The following is a 21,023-nucleotide window of genomic DNA, read 5'->3' as shown; positions in this document are numbered from 1 at the left end:
TCTTCCCGTGCCTGCGTGGGTTTTCTCCGGGCACTCCGGTTTCCTCCCACATCCCAAAAACATGGATTGATTGGAGACTCTAAATTGCCCATAGGTATGAATGTGAGTGCAAATGGTTGTTTGTTTATATGTGCCCTGTGATTGGCTGGCGACCAGTTCAGGGTGTGCCCCGCCTCTCACCCAGAGATTGTTGGGATAGGCTCCACCACGCCCGTGACCCTTGTGAGGATAAGCGGAACGGAAGATGATATATGTATATATATCCATCCATCCATTTTCTTTCCATTTTTTTTATCCTCACTAGGGTCACGGGCGTGCTGGAGCGAGAGGCGGGGTACACCCTGAACTGGTCGCCAACCAATCGCAGGGCACATATAAACAATATATATTAAAAACAAATATATATATATATATATATATACACACACACTGAGGAAAAAAAGGTTGTAATCTTCTGAGAAACAATTCATAGTGTTACAAGTTTATCTGTGTTATTGGATGTGTTTGATCATCAATCATAAGTGCTTTTAATAAACGTAATGACATTATTATGATGATAGCATATGACAAGTCTCCAGCGAGAGACAGCGAGTGCTGGTCTCCCTGTTCTATTTACATTTGTGTGGATTTTTGACTGGAAAGTTCTGAGTTATTTTTATTGCAAATTCGGACTTATTTTCTCGAAACATTACTATATATTTCTTGTAAAGTTGCAGCTTTATTCTGGTAACATTAAGAATTAAAAAAAAATATATATATACTTTTTCTTAGGTATTTTTATTTTTAGGTGGAACGGTGGACGACTGGTTAGCACATCCGCGTCACAGTTCTGAGGACCCGGGTTCAAATACGGCTTCGCCTGTGGGGAGTTTGCGTGTTCTGCCCGTGCCTGTGTGGGTTTTCTCCGGGTACTCCGGTTTCCTCCCACATCCCAAAATCATGCACGGTAGGTTAATTGAAGACTCTAAATTGCCCGTCGGTACGGATGTGAGTGCGAATGGTTGTTTGTTTATATGTGCCCTGCGATTGGCTGGCGACCAGTTCAGGGTGTACTGGCATTGCCATGTTCGTTTCCATTCCCCACATCCTGTACTGCCCTTTTTATGTCCGCTCTCATCTTGTCCTATTGGTTAGTTGTGGCATGTCCTCACCGGGTGACTGACTTTGGAATGTCACTTGTAGTAGACTGCCGAACTACTGTATCGTTCTGCTGCGATTCAAACCCCTGTTCTCCTTGTCCGTTCTGTCCCTCTTTCTGTCCCATAAAACCCTTTTCTGTCCGGCTACATTTTCAATAAACATCAAAATAATTAAAAGAATAATAAAAAAATAAACAGGAGTATTTCAAGCTCCCCTGTTACACATCAAATCTGTTCCAGCACAAAAGGCATACAGATCCACCATTCTGCATGGCCATGCAGCTGAACAGGTCAGGTTAAAAGAAAAAAAAAAAAGAGAGAAAATAGAGCCCTATGACTTGGGTGCCTTTTTTTTTTTTTTTTTTAAAGAAATAAGTTTTTCTTTTATTACAGTTGTAATTACACAATATTTATGACTTTAATACCGGTATTTTTTTTTCTAGAAAACTATTGCTGTACTATGAACTTGTACTGTATAATGACTACTTTTTTTTTTAGAAATGTCTTTTTTTCTTATATTAGACTTTATTTTTGTGACCTTGCAACTTTATTTACAAAAACAAAATACAATTCTCACAATATTACGATATTCTCATTACACTATCACTTATTTTGGGAAGGTACTTTTTTTTTTTTTAGTCTCATTGCAAAAAAATAAATCACCACTTAGTTCGAAATTCAAAGAATTGTTGTTATCCTGCAGAGCCTGGCAACAAAAGTCCCGTTAACACAGTTGATTGTTCCTCATTGTTCCGTGTTTCCTTCCTCACATTCCCCTGCCAAATTACAGTAATGTCAGGCTGACACAGTTAATCCACAGCACGGTTCTCTTGAGAATCCATGCGAGGCTAATCATGCTTCAAGGGATAATTGCAGTCATTTTAAAGCAATGCATGAATGGTACTTGACAATGTGACTTAATTTTCCCCGCAGACTTTTATTTCCCAGTGAACCTCCGCACCCTACTTAGAGCCAGCTGCAATGTCTCCATTAGGTCCTCTAATTCTTATTTATATTATTTTGCAAGCGTCGCCATTCTTACATGAGTTGTATTATTGTGATTAAGTTGTAAAAATGTGTTCATATTGTCAATAAACATTAGGAGGATGCATCTCAATAGTCAGTTCTCTGCCAATAGATCCATCGTTACAAACAGAGGGAGAGATGTTTACTAAGAAACCGCTTATGGGTCCATAAAGGGTGTGACACAGTCAGCGTGGTCGGGACTGTGACGGATTGTACCTGACCTGCCTACCGGACTAAATAGAGGCATTAGCAGTTGTATTGCCGAGGCTTGCTGGCCTATGAAATGTGCAGCAACGCAATGTCCTGGGACTTGGCACGGAGTGATTAATGGCACATATTCTTGTGTAAAGCATATTAAAGTCAGATGGCATGATGGATAGCGGGCAGGAGACAGCAGAGGGAGGAAGTAAAATGGGAGTGTAGATTAAGGGCGGGAGGCGAGGGGTCTTTTGATAAAATATGCAAAGGGCGGAAATTAAAAGCAGAATATCCCAAACTGATCGCTCATCTCCATTTTTGCATTTCTACTGAAAGCTGATGAAGAGTTTTAAGGCAATTTTGAATTTTTAATGCATCCCCTTCAGGCCTCAACGCAACGTCTGGTCTTTGTAAGGCTCCTACCCGTCACAGAAAAGCTCTTGTGCACTTGCTCCGCTTCACATAGTTCAAGTGTGCTCCCAAAGGCAACATTTACATTCTACCTTATGGTTCATAAATCCCCCGACAACTGACCCTTAATTTGTGTTGAATCGTGAATGGATAGACTATATCACTACTATTCTCCATTTGTTTTTGTTTTTTTACCCTTTCCTGTAATCTGTTTGCCAAAATAACATCCTGAATAGGTCTTTTTGTTGCAAAGTATTGGTTTCCTGATGGAATGGAATAGACAAAGATGCCTTGAGATACGAGTCATTCGGCCAATTTTTGGTGCCCCCAGTCCCTTTTACCCTATTTGCCCCTATGTGTGTGATGTGCTCATTTTCAGGAATGGAACGTTTCTTGTTTGGTAAGGAGCAGGGATGGGTAGTAATGTGCTACATTTACTCTGTTACATGTACTTAAGTAACATTTTGGATAAATCACGTGCCTTGGTAGAAGCTGCTGTTTTGGTTAGCAACATAGTTCAAATGGGCTCATCAGTTCTTTAATGTTCAATTGTAAACACGATTACCATAATTACAGCAGTTAACCCTGTTTCATGGATTAGAAAAGAGTTGGACTCGGCTCTTATCAATGTAATCACAGTGAGTGTTATTCGAATTGACTCTTTGAAATGAAGACCACTAGATCGGAGTGTCTTTGTGCAACACCCCGAGCGAGGCTATGTTAATAAAAGTGCAACAAACACATGAACATGACGTGATGCATTACAACAGAATGGCTGGTTGCTCATGTGGCAAGGATTATCCCTCATTTGGTATTAAAATGTGTTTAATTAATTCCCAGAGCCTGTAACAGTATGCATGTGGACAAAATGAATCCTCTGGTGAAGCTAATCATGTGGAAAGAATTTAAAACAGTGGACCATAAGTCAACTTAATTCACCTCAATGTCCTCTCATTTTATCCATCCATGCATCCATTTTCTGAGCCGCTTATCCTCACGAGGGTCGCGGGAGTGCTGGAGCGTCTCCCGGCTATCTTCGGGCGGGAGGCGGGGTACACCCTGAACTGGTTGCCAGCCAATCGCAGAGCAAACATAAACAAACAAACATTCGCACTCACATTCACACCTACGGGCAATTTTAGAGTCTTCAATCAACCTACCACGCATGTTTTTGGGATGTGGGAGGAAACCGGAGTGCCCGGAGAAAACCCGCGCAGGGAGAGAGAAACAAAGACAAAAGACAAACCACTAATTGTAAACAGGATGAGAGAAGTAAATCATTACATTATCTCCAACAATGAAACGTTAAATATGAGTGTTGCATGGGGCTGTGAGGTGCAACACCCTGTGAGGGAAGGACAGGACAAGATAGAACATGACAAGGACAGGAGAAGAAGCATGCAGGACCAAGGTCGTGAACCCGGCTGTACAACTCAAGTGTGGTGGCATTAATTATGTAAATTATAAAAGTGTACAGGACGAGAGTATAAGTGAGGGAATACACAAGTGATTTGCATATTCATGAGTTATTTGTTGCAGTAAGGGGTGTGTGCCTGCGGATACACGCAAGTGAATTGATACCGTTTTACATGCACAAAGACTGACAGAAGTGTCCTGTCATTGGTGGGGCCGCACCACGGCGGCTGAGGACCCCACCCAATCAATCGAGCGGCGGGATCAGGCCCAGGGGTCCACCCGAGAGCAGCCCGGCGGACGGGACACGTCCCACACCGAGGGACCCAGGGCGGTCCGCCGGCCCCACCGAGGTGCCCCGACAACCGGGCACCCAGAGTGGGGCGCAGGGACCCAATGCCACAACCCCAGCCAACCACCCCACACGGTGGACTTACTTGATGTCTGATTATTTTGCCTTAAGTATCGGTGGCTGGAATTGGCAGCCTTCATTTGTAGCTTGAAATAAGGCCGGTATCCTATTGACGAACTTATTGACAGTGAGGCAGACGTACTAACCTGCATGTTTGAAAAATGAAATAGAATTACAATAAAGTAAAATGAAATAAGAATCCACAAATAAATAAGGCCACAAAATAGATAATTCACTTATTACACTGCCAGTCAAAAATAATAAAATACTATATACTATAGTCACATGTGATAAGAAAGCAAGTTCTTGAGAGTTCCCTTATTTTACCAAACCACCTTTTTCTAGTATTTGGGATGTAATATTAGCTCTATGGTGCCTCAGTAAAAATGTGCAATATGAATTAAAATCATCCACATATTCTTGAGTTCCAGACGTCTTTTTGCCAAGATGACTGAAATCAGGTCATTGGAATTTCTCGAGCTTACCTATGCCACGAGCGAAAATCTCATGATGAGAAAAGCTCATGATGTCGTCCAACTCATCGCAATGACATTTTACATTGATGCCAGACAAATGCTTAGTTTAATGGCTAATTTAGCATGCATCAATTGGATACAAAAATAGACTTTTACAGTCAGCCATTACAGAGGATATGCTAGGCCTTTTAGTTTGAATGCCAAATGGCTGGCAGGTTTCTGATCGTAAAGCCAAATTAGGATGCCTGGCCAATCCTAAAAAAAAAAAACTACTCGCTGCTGTTGTCCCCCTCTCCATCCATTCTCTAGACCAGTGTTTCCGAACCTTTATTGAACCAAGATCAATATTTTATATTGGCAAAATCTCAAGGCACACCACCAAACAAAAATGTCACAAAAAGTATATATGGTATGCTGAAAGAATGATGAGCTTGTCTCAATTTACTCACAAACAGAGGGTTTCACCACAAACCAACCAGAATGGAAGGACAGTCTAAAACGTTGCTTCTCTTTAGTGAATTAACATTTCTTGTCACTTTATGAGAACATGATACGCTTCTGTACTGTACAAAAAAAATAAAAAAATCAGAATAGGAAAATGTAATTTTTTTTATTACCTGTGTGCGACCCACCCAAAATGTGTCTGGACCCACTTTTGGGTCCCGACCCACCAGTTGAGAATCGCTGTTTTCAATTGCTGAAATCCACATCATATTAAAATGTCAGAAATGTCATAAAGGGATTCTGGTGTATCGTTACTGAGATAACAATGACATACATTGTGATAGTTATTTCTTGGTTTTACGAGACTTCGGTTCTCCACATCCAATTTCTGCCAATTGAGGACTGAGAGGCACGCCTTAATTGTTTGTTGTAAGATGTCAAACTTTGAGACATAATGATTTGCTTGAAACAGCACTAAAAGGCAACAATTGAATCATTTCCCCCTCCAAATGCACCTTGTTCAGCTTGTAGCAAAGCACCAGGGATATAAAAGCTTCTCTCTCGATGACCCTGACAGTAGAGGACACACATGTACGCATTCAAAAAACAGGCACGCAGGGAGCATAGTCCTTGCATTTATGTGCACACTCAGCAGACAAATGTACTGATTCAGCTCAGCATCCCCTGTAGAATGAATTGAACGTTAGACTAACCTAAACCTTCAGTTGTAGGACTAACACGATACAGTTTAGCATGGTTGATCGGTGCTCCATCAGCTGAAACCCTGTACAGTAAATTGCACACACACACGCACGCACACACGCACACACACATGCTAACACACGCACACACACGAGACTGCAAGGTCAGTGGCGACAAACCGTCTCTCATTCCCGACAGGTTTTGATGACTTTCACATCTTGTCAACTCACTTTGCCTCAATCACTTTGAAGGCCATTGTGTTCTTCTGTTCATGTTTTTGTCATGATCCATTTGCCAAATCTCACCACGGGATGGATTACAGCCTACAGGGAAATGAAACCTCAGGGAAGAGGAGATTTCAAGCTTGCAGTGAAATATCTCAACCCCCCAATCCCAGCCACCTCTCCTCGATGCTTCCATACCTCCACAGGAATGTCATCAGCACCAACTGCCTTTCCATTTTCCATCCTCTTTAATGCCTTTCTAACTTCCCGCTTACTAATCATTGCCACTTCCTGGTCCACCAGACTTGCCTCTTCTATTCTTCCTTCTCTCTCATTTTCCTCATTCATCAACTCATCAAAGTATTCATTCCATCTATCTAGCACACTACTGCCACCAGCCAACATATTTCCATCTCTATCCTTAATCACCCTAACCTGCTACACATACTTCCCATCTATATCTGGCCAACTTGTAGAGATCCCTTTCTTCTTCTTCAGTGTCCAACCTGACATACATGTCATCGTATGCCTCTTGTTTGGCCTAAGCCACCACTACCTTTGCCCTAGGCCGCATCTCAATGTATTCCTTTCGCCTCTCCTCGGTCCTCTCAGTGTCCTACTTCTTCTTAGCTAACCTTTTTCCTTGTATGATTTCCTGTACTGTGAGGTTCCACCATGAAGTCTACTTCTCTCTTTTTCTGCCAGAAGATACACCAAGTACTCTACTGTCTGTCTCTCTGATCAATTTGGCTGTAGTGGTCCAGTCTTCGGGAAGCTCCTCCTGTCTACCGAGAGCCTGTCTCTTCCTTTCTCAGCTTCCACCACATGGTTCTCTGCTCTCCCTTTGTCTTCTTAATGTCTTCTTCCCCACCACCAGAATCATCTTATACACCACCATCCTATGCTGTCTAGCCACACTCTCCCCTACCACTACCTTACAGTCGGTAACCTCTTTCAGATTACATCGTCTGCACAAGATGAAATCCACCTGCGTGCTTCTACGTCCGCTCTTACAGGTCACCCTATGTTCTTGCCTCTTCTGGAAAAAAGTGTTCACTACAGCAATTTCCATCACTTTGCAAAGTCTACCACCATCTGTCCCTCCAAGTTCCTTTCCTGGCCGTACTTACCCGTCACGTCTTCATCACCCCTATTTCCTTCACCAACATGTCCATTACAATCTGCAACAATCACGAGTCTCTCTCTCTCTGTCTGGGATGCTCAGAACTACTTCATCTAGCTCATTCCACAATTTCTCTCTCACCTCTAGGTCACATCCTACCTGTGGGGCATAGCCACTAATCACATTATACATAACAACCTCAATTTCAAGTTTCAGCCTCATCACTGATCATCTGATACTCTTTTCACCTCCAAGACATTCTTAGCCAACTCTTCCTTTAAAATAACCGCGACTCCAATTCTCTTCCCATCTACACCATGGTAAAATAATTTAAACCCTGCTCCTAAACTTCTAGCCTGACTGCCTTTCCATCTGCTCAGCTGGACACGCAATATATCAACCTTTCTCCAAATCAACCAACTCCCGAGATTTCTCTGTCATAGTCCCAACATTAAATTTTAGGCTCTGTGCTTTCCTCTTCTCTTTCTGCCAAAGAACCCTCTTTTCTTATCAAAATTTTAAGCCCAGTGCCCTTCCTGACGCAACCCTCTGCATTTATCCGGGCTTGGGACCGGCCTACAGTTTGCACTGGCTTGTGCCCTCCATAGGGCTGCATTATTCTTATACTATATACGATACTTATTTTAAAATAGTGGTGCCTTGAGATGTGAGTTTTAATTTGTTCCGTGATGAAGCTTGCAACTCAAAACACTCATATCTGAAATCATCTTTCCCCTTTGAAATGAATGAAAATACCATGGATCCGTTGCAGCCTGCCCCCAAAAGCAACGTTTTAATAAGGAAAATAGCACTCTGTAGAAGTGTATTTTATAAAAACATATAGTTATAAGATAATTAAATAGAACATAAAAAATTAACAGTTAGTGTATCATGATTAATTCATTTATTCTTGTGTGCAGACCTTGGCCCCCTTGGGGCAGTATAATACAGACATACAGTGGAACCTAGATTTAACGGAAATAGGAGCTGTGACAGCCAATTGTCCATTATATTGAAGAACTTTTCTTTTTTTGTGGCCACATGCACTGTACAGTACAAAATTATTGATTTGTACTTTTTTCCCCTGTGCCCTAAAACGCCTAAGTACTGTACAAAGTTTATTATTTCATTCATCTTCCGGACCGCTTATCCTCACTAGGGTCACGGGAGTGCTGGAACCTCTCTCAGCTATCTTCGGGCGAGAGGCTCGGTACACCCTGAACTGGTTGGCTTGACTTCTTTACGAGTGGAGCCTGGCTTGACCGCAGTTGACCTCACGAGGCTCGAGTCGGTGACCTGTTGCTTTAAATATTTCCGCCTTAGAGGATTATGGGTAATACATCTCCTTTCCCTTCTCGCGATGTGTGAGGACCGGCGATCGTGCGTTTGCGAATCTTCCTGAATTTGGACCGAATGTTCTGAATCCTCGACGCGGGACGCCCCCTGATCACGACTTTAGTGGACTAAAACATCAATGGTGCAGTCTTCGTGTCCGGTTGGAGTCGTCTCGTGCACGTTGAAGCATCTCGGCCCAGCTTAGCTTAGTTTGCTAGCAAAGAGACGTTTGTGAGCAACACTTCGCTAAGCAGAGATCAAGCGTGAGGTAAAGTGTTCTTCTTTCCGCCACCTACTAGTAAGGAGTGGGGACCACAAGTAGTATCTAATACTAACACTTAAATGTGGTTTAAAAAAAAAAAAACACACACACACTAACAACTAAATTTTATCAGCTTTGTTTGTCTGAGCTACTGAAATATTATCCTGTAACGATTATTTTCTGTATCGTTATCATTATCTTAATCTGGATTCTGAATCCTTTTGTAGAATGTCTATAATGTTTCAACATAAATTTTCTCTCCCTATGTCGCAAATTAGTCATCTTTTTTTTTCTGTCTCGTATTTCTTACAATGCATAATTACATATTCTACTGTTTCCTCTTCTTGACAATAGTCACATCTACCACTTTGGTGCGTTGCCATTTTAACTAACGTACTGTTTTACTCACAGTGTCCAAATCTGAATCTTGATATCGTTGTTTCACATGTCCGCTTTCCCCTTGCTTTTCTCATCCCTCCAACCTAGAGTGGAACGTGTTGTGATCGTCCTGTGAAAATGTGTGCAAGAAGGACAGCCGAGTACGAGGAGGAACTTTGTGGACCAAAAGAGGAGAAGGAGCCACAACGTCAACTACTGGACGATGTGTTCAATCTGCAGCCTCGAACTGTGCTAAGCAGAGCAGGTTGGTTCACTCTTTGCACGCTTTCTAATTTGATTGATATTCCTGTTTATTTATTTATGGGCCTCGTTTGGTGATGCATTTAATATAACATTATTAACATCCTATGTGGGTCTGTGGCAGGGACGGAGCTACATGGTGGTTGCTGCCACCCGAGTCGGAGGCTAGCAACTCCCCCGAATCAAACAACAGTAAACAATTCTGTTAGCCTACCCTAATAGGAGTAAAGACGTCATCACGCACGTTACGCAATTTACACAATGTGTGGACCAGCTGACGTCCATGCAATTCTTGGCTTGCAAGTGGTATTAATCGGCAACATCTTTCTGATCATTGTGAGTAAAGGTGCCAGGTGTCTTGAAACACTGCGTAGTAGTTTGAATTAGAAGCAACCCTTTTTTCTGCAATTAAACTTATTTTTTTAAAGCGCTCAAGTGGGGGAAAAAAAGAGAAGTAAAAGCTTTGCAATTTAATTATCATTACTTTCCTAAAATAATGGCGTGAGTCATTTTTTACAATAACCTTTTTTTAATTTTTATTTTTCTGAATTTTTATTTTTATTATCTGAAAGGTTTTGCGGCGAACACTTTTCAAACAATATTTAAACAACTTTATGCTCTAATTAACACACATTTAACCATACTGTAATCTAACAGCTAGAAATTGTGTATAAATTACAAAGGAATGTCTTAACGCTTGTATTTTTATTTAATGACAATCTCACTTGAGCAAAATATAAGTAATCATAATGGCATTGGACCAGTATTCCTAGGAAGATAGCCAAGGAACTGAGAATGCCAATCAGCTGTGTTCAAACTCTTAAGAAGTGGAAAATGATTCTGTTGAAACCAAACCACGAGCAGGTGGACCAACAAAAATTTCTGCCACAACAGCCAGGAAACTTGTTGTTCGAGATGCAAAGAAAAACCCACAGATGACTTCACCTGAAATACAGGACAGGACTGCGCATGGGACGTCCTTGCATATTCCAACATGATAATGATCCAAAACACACAGCCAAGTCGACTTGTCATTGGCTACAGCAGTATAAAGTGAAGGTTCTGGAGTGGCCATCTCAGTCTCATGACCTCAATATAATTGAGCCACTCTGGGGTGATCTCAAGCGTGGAGTTCATACAAGACAGTCCAGGAATTTACAGCAACTGTAAAGCATTATGCCAAGAAGAATGGGCAGCTTTACCTTCAGGGCTGGCGACCAGTTCAGGGTGTACCCCGCCTCACGCCCGAAGTCACCTGAGATAAGCTCCAGCACCCTCGATGTTAGTAAGGATAAGCGGTTCAGAAAATGGATGGATAGACCTGAACATAAACCTTTTCCATGTTTATTTTATTAGATCTATTTATTAATGAGGTTAGGGCAAAATTAAGTTACACATTGTGAATGCATCTAAAGAACACTTTCTAAGATATTGCTATAGGCTACATCTATGAATAATGCAGAACTGTAATTAATTGTCATAAATCCGACAATCAGATTCGCAACTGCCAGTGAGTTTGTAAATACAAGGATCACTAAAGGTAATACAGTGGACCTCTGCATACTCACGGTTTGGCATTTGAATTTTTTTCTGTATAGATTTTTATGTAACAGTGGGCTCTTGTAAACCTAATTTCAGTAGCAGTGAATATAAAAATATGCAGCTCAAAATAATTTTACAAAGCCTCACCACATTCATCCCAACATCGCCGTTTATAAAGTTTGTGAGGGGTACTGTAACATGATTGCTGCACCTGTTTTAGCTTGTTATGAACCCTTTATTCAAAGTGCTTTTATGGAATGTCATTTTGAAAATATTTAACGATATCACATTGTACAGTTTGCTGTTATTTTGCTTTCAATCAGACCTTCTGAATAATTTCAAGTGACATATTGACAACTTGTTACTTTTTATTTCAGTTTTACACGCTCACATTTTATTGTTGTTGTTGACCTGCCCAATTTTATTTCCAATGTATCAAACTCATCTGGCTTTCACATTAACCTTAAATAAAAATCTAACCCATAATACACAACGAAGTCACATTATAAAAGATTTACCAAACCATGGGTGTTTGTCTTCTTGTCTTGCAGACAGCACTGAAGATCTTCGTACTGAGCAGCAGGAGCCAGAGCCCCTTCACATTAAACAGGAAGTGGAGGACGAAGAGGTCCACCACATCAAAGAGGAAGAGGAGCCCATTTTGATTAAAAAAGAAGAAGCGTGCCCCCACATCAAACAGGAAGAGGAGGAGGATAGCACCAAATTTCCATCGACTGGTGTTCCCTTGAAGAGGGAAGATGAAGGTCAAAGTGAGGAGAGCAGAGGGGCGGAGCCTCCAAGCAGCAGCTCAAGTCAACACATGAGAACAGAAGGTGATGGAGACCACTGTGGAGGATCACAAGCAGCCGGACTCTTAGTTCCACAATTAGATTGTGACAACATGTCGTTGCACTCTACTCACACTGATAAAGATGAGGAGGATGATGAACAGTTGGAAGGTGATATGACATGTCAGACTGACAACAAACAATGGAAATGTTCTCAGTGTGGGAAAACATTCGCTTATAAGAGCATTTTGAAAGAACACGTGAGAACACACACGGGAGAAAGACCTTTTTCCTGCTCAATTTGTGGTCAAAGATTCACTGTGAAGAGAAGCTTAAAAATACACACAAGAACCCACACTGGTGAGAAACCTTTTTCCTGCTCCGTTTGTGGTCAAAGATTCTCTGAGAAGGGAAGCTTAATTAAACACTCGAGAACCCACACTGGTGAGAAACCTTTTTCCTGCACAGTTTGCAGTCAAAGATTCTCTGTGAAGGAAAGCTTAAAAATACACACAAGAACACACACTGGTGAGAAGCCTTTTTCCTGCACAGTTTGTGGTCAAAGATTCACTCAGAAGGTACACTTAAATAAACACACAAGAACCCACACTGGTGAGAAACCTTTTTCCTGCTCAGTTTGTGGTCAAAGATTCTCTGTGAGGGGAAGCTTAAAAATACACACAAGAACACACACCGGTGAGAAACCCTTTTCCTGCTCAGTTTGTGGTCAAAGATTCTCTTTGAAGGGAAGCTTAAAACTGCACACAACAACACACACTGGTGAGAAACCCTTTTGCTGCTCAGTTTGTGGTCAAAGATTCATTCGGAAGGGAAAGTTAACACAACACACAAGAACCCACACTGGTGAGAAACCCTTTTCGTGCTCAGTCTGTGGTCAAAGATTCACCAGGAAGGGAACGTTAACACGACACACAAGAACCCACACTGGTGAGAAACCTTTTTCCTGCTCAGATTGTGGCCAAAGATTCTCTATGAAGGAACACTTAAAAATACACACAAGAACCCACACTGGGGAGAAACCTTTTTCCTGCTCAGATTGTGGCCAAAGATTCTCTATGAAGGAACATTTAAAAATACACACAAGAACCCATACTGGTGAGAAACCTTTTTCCTGCTCAGTTTGTGTTCAAAGATTCTCTTATAAGTATCAGGCTAAGGCACACAAGTGTGCTCGTGAAACTAGCAAGTGATCAAGAAGCTTTTAATGTAAATGTTTAAAAAAGTACTGTTACTGACTTACAAAAATCCACATTCTTGTATTCTGTGTACCAGCTTTTATTGTATCTTCTTCTTGTCCATATATTTTCTTAAAGCCTCACGCAGGCAAGTGTTGCGAATTGGATCAGAATCATCTTTATTTGCCAAGTATGTCCAAAAAACACACAACGAATTTGTCTCCGGGAGTTGGAGCCGCTCTCGTATGACAACGGACAGTCAATTGACAGAGAACACTTTTGAGACATAAAGGAATTGACAAAAACAGTCACTGAGCAATAAAGGGTTGCTAGTTAACTGGTAATGCCGGTACAAATTATTATTATTTTTTTTTAACAATTGTGCAAAAAGATGCAGAGTCCTCTACCACTTAGAGCAGTTCGAATGACTGATCTCGCAATAGTCCGGTGCAATGACCATTGTGCAAAGGGCGCCGAGACTTCAAGGAGTGTATGCGGTTTAAAGTGACGAGCAGTGCGACTGTTTAGCTTAGTTTGTATCATTTTAATGATGACATCCTATTCAATTTGCAATTTTTCAGCACATTACAGCAAGCAGTTTTTAATTTATTTTTTTAATTTTGTGAAAAGTTGTCATTTTGAAGGTGAGGGGATTCCACCTGACCGCTACGATATATAAAATATGACTAATTACTGCCACTTTATAGTGTAGTACATATATGTCAAACTCAGGCCTGGGGGCCAAATTTGCCCCACGATGTAAGTATGTTTGGCCCGCAAGACCATCTCAAATGTGTATTAGAGCTGGCCCGCCAGTATATAGCTCATGCGCCACTAATATTAAAAATCCTAGAATGCTTTGCTCGTGTGTTGGCACATCAGTCTTGACCAGCCAGCGTCCCTTGCCTTTCTCTTGCAGTCGTTAGCATTTATGCTACCAGTCTCCTCGAGCAAATTTACACTTCCCCTTCCCAAATCTGCCTTGAGAGGCAGATTATCTGTTCACTAAAGTAAAAGACAGAGCTATTTGTCGTGTGCGGATCAACGTGGCTGTAGCAAAGAATATAATTGAATTAATGTTTTTTTTTAGACTCTAAATTGCCCGTAGGTGTGCATGTGAGTGCGAATGGTTGTCTGTTTGTATGTGCCCTGCGATTGGCTGGCAACCAGTTCAGGGTGTATCCCGCCTCCTGCCCGATGACAGCTGGGATAGGCTCCAGCACGCCTGCGACCCTAGTGAGGATAAGCGGCTCAGAAAATGGATGGATGGATGGATGGATGTTTTGTTGTTGGCCTTTGAAAAAACAAAGGTAGTTGCAGATAGATAAATAGAAGACAGAGAGACAGAATAATTCACGTTATCTATTTAAATACAAAACAACAAACAAATACCACTGATGTCTTTTATCGCAAATTAGATTTTTCTTATTTATAATATTAACGTTTGTTTATTCCAGATTCAGTGTTTAAGCAAAATTTAAGTTTGTTGTCATATGATAAACTTTAACGCTACATTTCTGCAGAAAAGGGAAACATGCACATCGCATAGATTTTTTTTTCATTAAATATTGAGTTTGGCCCGTGACGTTGTCCCAATTTTTAATTTTGGCCCCCCGTGAATTTGAGTTTGACACCCCTGGACTGAAGTACATTAATTTTCCCACACCAGCTATGCTAGTGCTTTTCAAGTTTCGATGGCGATGAAAAAGGGCCGTTTGAATGGGAATTAATGCTTTCCCAATTGCTCGAAAACATATTTGAACTGACTGCCAGTTTAATTTTCTTGAGCAAAAAAAATAGAACTTGTTTGTGAAATATGGACCATTAAGACCCATACTTCCTTTAAGCAATGCATGAGTTTTGTCCAATGTTTTAGACTGGAAAGAAATTTCGACTTTTGGTGGAAACTGTAAAGTGTATTTGTGATCCCTAATAAAATACACTCCTTTAAACAGTGAGGGTGTCTCAATTTGCTTGTCTATCAAATCCATTTTCCCAATTGAAAATAATTGAAATGTCTTATATCCATTGCAAGCCCTCCAAAAACAAAATGCTCTCAACTTCAAGCAAAAAATGGCCCAAGCGTCAAGGCCTAGGTGGAAAAAAACTGCAAAATAGGGCACTGTGGAGGATCACAAGCAGACAGCCTCTTAGTTCCACAATCAGATAGTGACGACGTGACGTCACATTATCCTGACACTGATGATGATGATGATAAAATGCCTGAAGGTGATATGACATGTCACTCTGACAACAAACAATGGAAATGTTCTCAGTGTCGCAAAACCTTTGCTTGTAAATGCAAATGACACACAAGACGAACTGGAGATAAAACCTTTGCCTGTTTAGATTGTGGTTAAAGATTCACTCAGAAGGGTAATTTAAAAATACAAGAGCCCACTTTGGTGATAAACCTTTTGTATGTTCAGATTGTGGTTAAAAAAAAAAAAAATCTCCATTTAGTATTGGGCTAATAAACAAGTGTGCTGGTGAGAATCTCAGTGATCAAGAAGCTTTGATTGAAAATGTAAATGTTTAATATAAAAAGTAATGACTATCACACAGATTGACAAAAATGTGTTTATTTTACCTACCACGTTTATCTTCGTGTTGTCTTTGTCTTTTCTCAAATGTTCAGAATTAGCACTGGTGCCAAGTAATGCATGCCTTGTTTTCCAATAATTTAGTAATGTCCATATCAAACGAATGATTGACTGAACTAGACTGTAAAGAAGCATTGACTTTTTGTGGTAAACTGTAAAGTGTACAGTATATGTGATCCAAAATAAAATACGCTTCTTCAAATAGTGAGAGTAACTCAATTCACTTGAATGTCAAATCCATTTTCCCAATTGAAAATAATTGAAATGCCTTTAAAGTGTCACGAAGCAGCCCCAAAAAATGGCATGTAAATTTGACACACCACAGAGAAGAGTGTTAACAAGCCTGCCACATTTGGATGAATAAAACAGGTGATAGCTTATACGATATAAAATCACGTTTGGAGGCTCAACTTCAAAACTGAATAGTTATTGTGGACTCAAATCATAAAAATAAGCACACAAGTCAACTTTCCCTCGGTGGTGGTGACATAATGTCACAGCCGAACACGGCACCTGACGACAGTGGGATGGTAGGAGGAAGCCCGGGCAGTTAGTCAGTCGGCACTGCCCCATTCACGAGTATCAAGTCACCCACGTAGCCATGTGGTCATAGTCGCAAAATGAGCACTGCAGAGTCGGCTGGTGGTGTTGACGTTCAGCTCGCCATCTGCGTATGTCTTCAAAAGGTCAATGCATCGCTTTTTTATTTCCTCATTTTTTTGGGAGCTTAAATAATGTCACCGAGCTGTTCTGTAAAATTGAGGCATTCAGGAAATACGCATCATCGGGTGTGGCCATCGTTAGCCTGCTAACTGCACGCTGGAGTAGAAAATGGGACTTGTTATGGAAGCGAAGCACAGCTAACTCACAACTGAGCAGCATAGCCAAACAAAACAACGTCACTTTGTTCTTATATCGTGGGGGAGGGAACTCACGGGAGAAAGTATTCGCTCTGTTTTAGCCCCGCCCACGAAATCAGGAAAAATGCTGAAAAAGATGCATAAGCTATATCTCAACAATTCCGCACAATATTGTTATAAGTCTTTGCATATGTTTTCATCACTTCAAACATTTAATGTTTACGCACTGGGCGACATCCCGGCCACAGCACCCAGATCCTGCAGCTCTGTCTTCATCCACATCTCCTGGCGTTGAGCGCAGGTCCATCTCTTGGTGGACCCTAACCCTTTTATACAAAATAAAACAAACATTTTATCTTGAATAAGTAAATGTAATTTGTAATTTATTGATTGGTTTATAATTTTGAATAAGGAAATGTGTACACTTTTAGCCTTACGCCTCTCTATCTTTATTCCCCTTCACAGGCAGCGTTTTGGTTTTATTTGATTTGGTGATAGCACAAAAAAACTGCACATTAGCACTTCCTAAGAAACAGTCAAGCATCATCACAGAGGATAAAAACACAATAAAGCTTGAGGGCTGAAAGCTATGTACAGTAGTACATATAAGTAATTACCTATTCCTTTTCTCTTTTAAGGTGCATAAACCTGAAAATCAGGGTAAGGGCAACAACAGGGAAATGGAGCTGATCAGCCAAATTTAGATGATAAAAATAAAGATATGACTAAAATTGTGTAGATTAAGTGATATGTTGTAGCCTCTTTTTAAGATAGTCAAGGAATCACTTGTTTGAATTTCCCTTGACAAGTTGTTCAGCTTCATTTAAGTGAATAAAGCAAAGAATGTTTCTGGAGGGCCCAATGCATGTGTTGTTGTTTTTCTGCGCAGCTCAAAATTCAAATGGTGGTAGGTGTGTGTCGATTCCCATATATAATTTGTTTTCGACGCATAGACTTGTCAATCAATCAATTGCTGATTGGAAAATGTTCAGAGGTGACGTGTATTTACATAGTATAAGGCTCATATCCATTTGTAATTTGTATACGATAGTAGTCGTACTGAAGAGGTAAAATATCACCAAAAGTAACGGAGGTTTAAGAGTGAGATGCAAGTTTGTAACTGTGTTCTACCACTAAGTATTTAATATTAATTACTTTTTAATCTCAGTAATTTATTGGCAAGATTTGAATAAAGCGAACTTTATACACACGTTATGATGTGCGAACATTCAAAATACTCCATGTTTGTCTTGAGTTATGAAAAGCTAAAATCCAATATTTTACACATAATAAAACATTTAGCTTTTTCAATTTCTTACGTAAATGTTATATGTCCCCAATGTAAGTGTGAATGGTTGTTTGCTTCTGTGTGCCCCGCGATTGGCTAGCGACCAGTTCAGGGTGTACCCGGCCTCTCGCCCGAAGATAGCTAGGATAGGCTCAAGCCCGCCCGCGATTTTAACACAATGTTAAAAAAAAAGTTGGTTTTCAATAGTGAAACTTTATTATAAACACTGGAAACGTTGTATTAGTTGAATAGTTAAAACATCTTCATCTTTATGCCTCAACTCTTTCAAGTTTCTTTAAGTTGAACGTAAATCTTGCCACAGCGCCTGAAGTCTACCGTGGTGGCGGAGAAACAAGAGTTAAAAGAGGTTCAAACAGTTTTAGAGTTAAATTAAAATGAACAGAGTTAAATACAGTTCTGAGGCTGACTTCCAGTCCTGTGGCTGCTGTATACATTTTACTGGACAACCTGTCGCCAGCCAAACTTAGGGCACGTATAAGCAAACAACCATTTGCACTCACGTTTACAACTACAGGCAATCGAGAGCTCTTTCAACTAAGCTATCATGCATGTTTTTGGAATGTAGGATATTATTCATATCGTGTTGGATATCATTTGAATGTGAGTGCATATCCTCCAATAAATAGTTGATTCGCATAAGCACAAGAAAAAGAAATACTTAGCAGAAAAATAAATGGTGTTTTTGTCCATGTTGTATTGCCTGAAAAGGATAATGATGTGTGTGTTTTCTCATTGGACAACAATGCTCTTTACGGAAGACAAGTCCCCGCACGCCCGAGGCGTTGCCATTACAACACCCCTTAGATCTCATTATCAAGCTTATTGATTGGTTATGGCCACCTGCCACTCCACCCACACACACATTCAAATTGATGAAAGGATGCTGGACAAAAACACACACATTACAAATATTCCTTTAAGGTTAAGAAGCTGGGAAATGTTATTCAACAAATCAGATTAGGGTCTAAATGGAGCCTCCTACGCAAATAAACCTCATTGAGAAACACACACTCCACAGAATCTGTGATGTAACGCGCACACACACACACACACACACACACACACACACACACTCTTAAAGCCTCTACAGGGGATGAACATGCACTCATACACTCACAAGCATTTTTAGTCCCTGATGTGACTCTGCCATTTTGTTCCAAGAGGAAATTGCTTTAATTAAAAGTACTGTGTTATTAGCTGTAAGTCCATTCGGGTGGTCAAAGGTTTGAACGCTACGTTGTGTCCTCCCACATGCACGATCACGTTCATCAAGCACTTCTTACATTGTGTTTGTCTGCCCAGATGAAAGGCACATGTTCAAAAACACTTTACACATTAGGTGGGCAATCGAATGAGATCCAAGACAAGAGCTGCGTCATAAATTGCGCCTTTGCAAAGATGTCAATGCTCACTTTTGACTGACACTGTGAAAGTGTCAAGTGTTAATTGAGAATTGTTCATTGATGTTTTTCAACATTTTCGGAATACAAAGAAGTATTAGATAAGTAATGTGCAAGAATAAAGAACTGAATTTTCATTCTCCAAATACTAAAATAAAGATGAATGAAAGTGCTATCGACTGATCAATGCAAACCAAAACCAGCAGACATTCCAACAGCTTCTTCCCTCTTGCCTTCAACCACTTCAACAGTTGACTTACAATTCCATTGCAACATGCTGCCAATTTTGCACATCTCAGTACTAAATTATTCGTGCACTCACTGTAGTAGTCTCGTCACTCTGCACTACTTGCATATCTGTTTTTGACCAATGCTGACCACTCGTGCTTGAAAACTATCTGGACCATTTGCACAATTGTCGCTGTTCCAGATAATTGCACTACTCGTCACTTTAAACTGCTTAACTTTCTTGAGGACTCTGCACCATTTGCACAATTGTCATTGTATCACAATTACCACATCCTTGGTAACCTTTTATTGCTCAGTGACAGTACTCCGTACTGTGTTTGAATATCTCAAAAGTATTTTCTGTCAAATGGCTGTCTGTTGTTGTACTAGAGCGGCTCCAACCACTGGAGACGAATTACTTGTGTGTTTTTGACATGCTTGGCAAATAAAGATGATTCTGATTCTGAAAATAAAGAGGGAACTATATCAGAGGAGCAGTTTGTTGTCTGTGTTAAGCTGTGGAATGAAAAAGCCCTTGTTAGGTTCTCCCATAGAGTAGGTTTCATAAATGATAAAATACAATACTCAATCTTTCGGTTCATCAACACCGGATCCAGTCTCGGAAAAAAAGACATACACAGACTGGGCTAGGGCAGTTGTGGTTTGTATGGGAATTTTGCATGCTCACTCATGAAAACAATTGAAGCATATCCAACCTGACTTTCGGCAAGAGGCGGGGCACCTGCACCCCTCCCTTTGGGACTGGTCGGGGCGCTTCGGTTGGGCTGGGAGACCGTTCTGGGGGGTGGGTGGCATCCCCCTGGCTGTGTCCCCCTTGGGATGGGCCCACTGCCTCTAAATGGCCTGTAGCCTTCGAATGCTTGCGAATGGCTGTTTGTTTATATGTGTCCTGCGATTGGCTGGCGATCAGGTCAGGGTGTACCCCGACTCCTGTGCAGAGTCAGCTGGGATAGGCTTCAGCACGCCCGCGACCCTAGTGAGGATAAGCGATACGGAAAATGCATGGATGGAAATAACAATGAGCATATGTCCAACAAAATAAATGGCAACTCCCCTTCTTAATTATGGTACATAAAAGAATGTGGAGTCAATACCCTCAGGTAAGAAATCATAAATCCGATTAAGTCTTCCTTGTTTCCATATTTGTAGTTGACTTATTACTCTTTTTCTACTTGTCCTCTTTGAAAATTGAGTACAGTGGACCCCCGCACATTCGCTGTCCAGCAACTGCAAATTCACCTGTTTGCGTATTTTTGCCCATTTATTCCCCCC

At 40.8% G+C, this 21,023-nt stretch overlaps 1 protein-coding gene across 1 annotated transcript; it reads left to right on the top strand.

The window, feature by feature from the left end:
• The first annotated feature begins 8,929 nt into the window (after positions 1 to 8,929).
• Positions 8,930 to 16,120, top strand: LOC133406198 (gastrula zinc finger protein XlCGF57.1-like). The gene is made up of 3 exons (XM_061683625.1): positions 8,930 to 9,171; positions 9,652 to 9,808; positions 11,898 to 16,120. Exons 2-3 carry the CDS (start codon positions 9,682 to 9,684, stop codon positions 13,343 to 13,345), a joined length of 1,575 nt encoding a protein of 524 aa, XP_061539609.1. The 5' UTR covers positions 8,930 to 9,171; positions 9,652 to 9,681; the 3' UTR covers positions 13,346 to 16,120.
• Positions 16,121 to 21,023: the final 4,903 nt, after the last annotated feature.

The sequence above is a fragment of the Phycodurus eques genome, chromosome 8, assembly GCF_024500275.1.
Source record: "Phycodurus eques isolate BA_2022a chromosome 8, UOR_Pequ_1.1, whole genome shotgun sequence".
In the NCBI taxonomy this organism is placed as follows: Eukaryota; Metazoa; Chordata; class Actinopteri; order Syngnathiformes; family Syngnathidae; genus Phycodurus; species Phycodurus eques.
This window is presented reverse-complemented; position numbering and strand designations above follow the sequence as displayed.

Excerpts from the sequence above, each read along its gene's own strand:
- LOC133406198 (XM_061683625.1), top strand. The coding sequence starts at position 9,682 with ATGTGTGCAAGAAGGACAGCCGAGTACGAGGAGGAACTTTGTGGACCA. Across the intron at positions 9,809-11,897 it reads AACTGTGCTAAGCAGAGCAG|ACAGCACTGAAGATCTTCGT; the intron begins GTTGGTTCACTC and ends CTTGTCTTGCAG.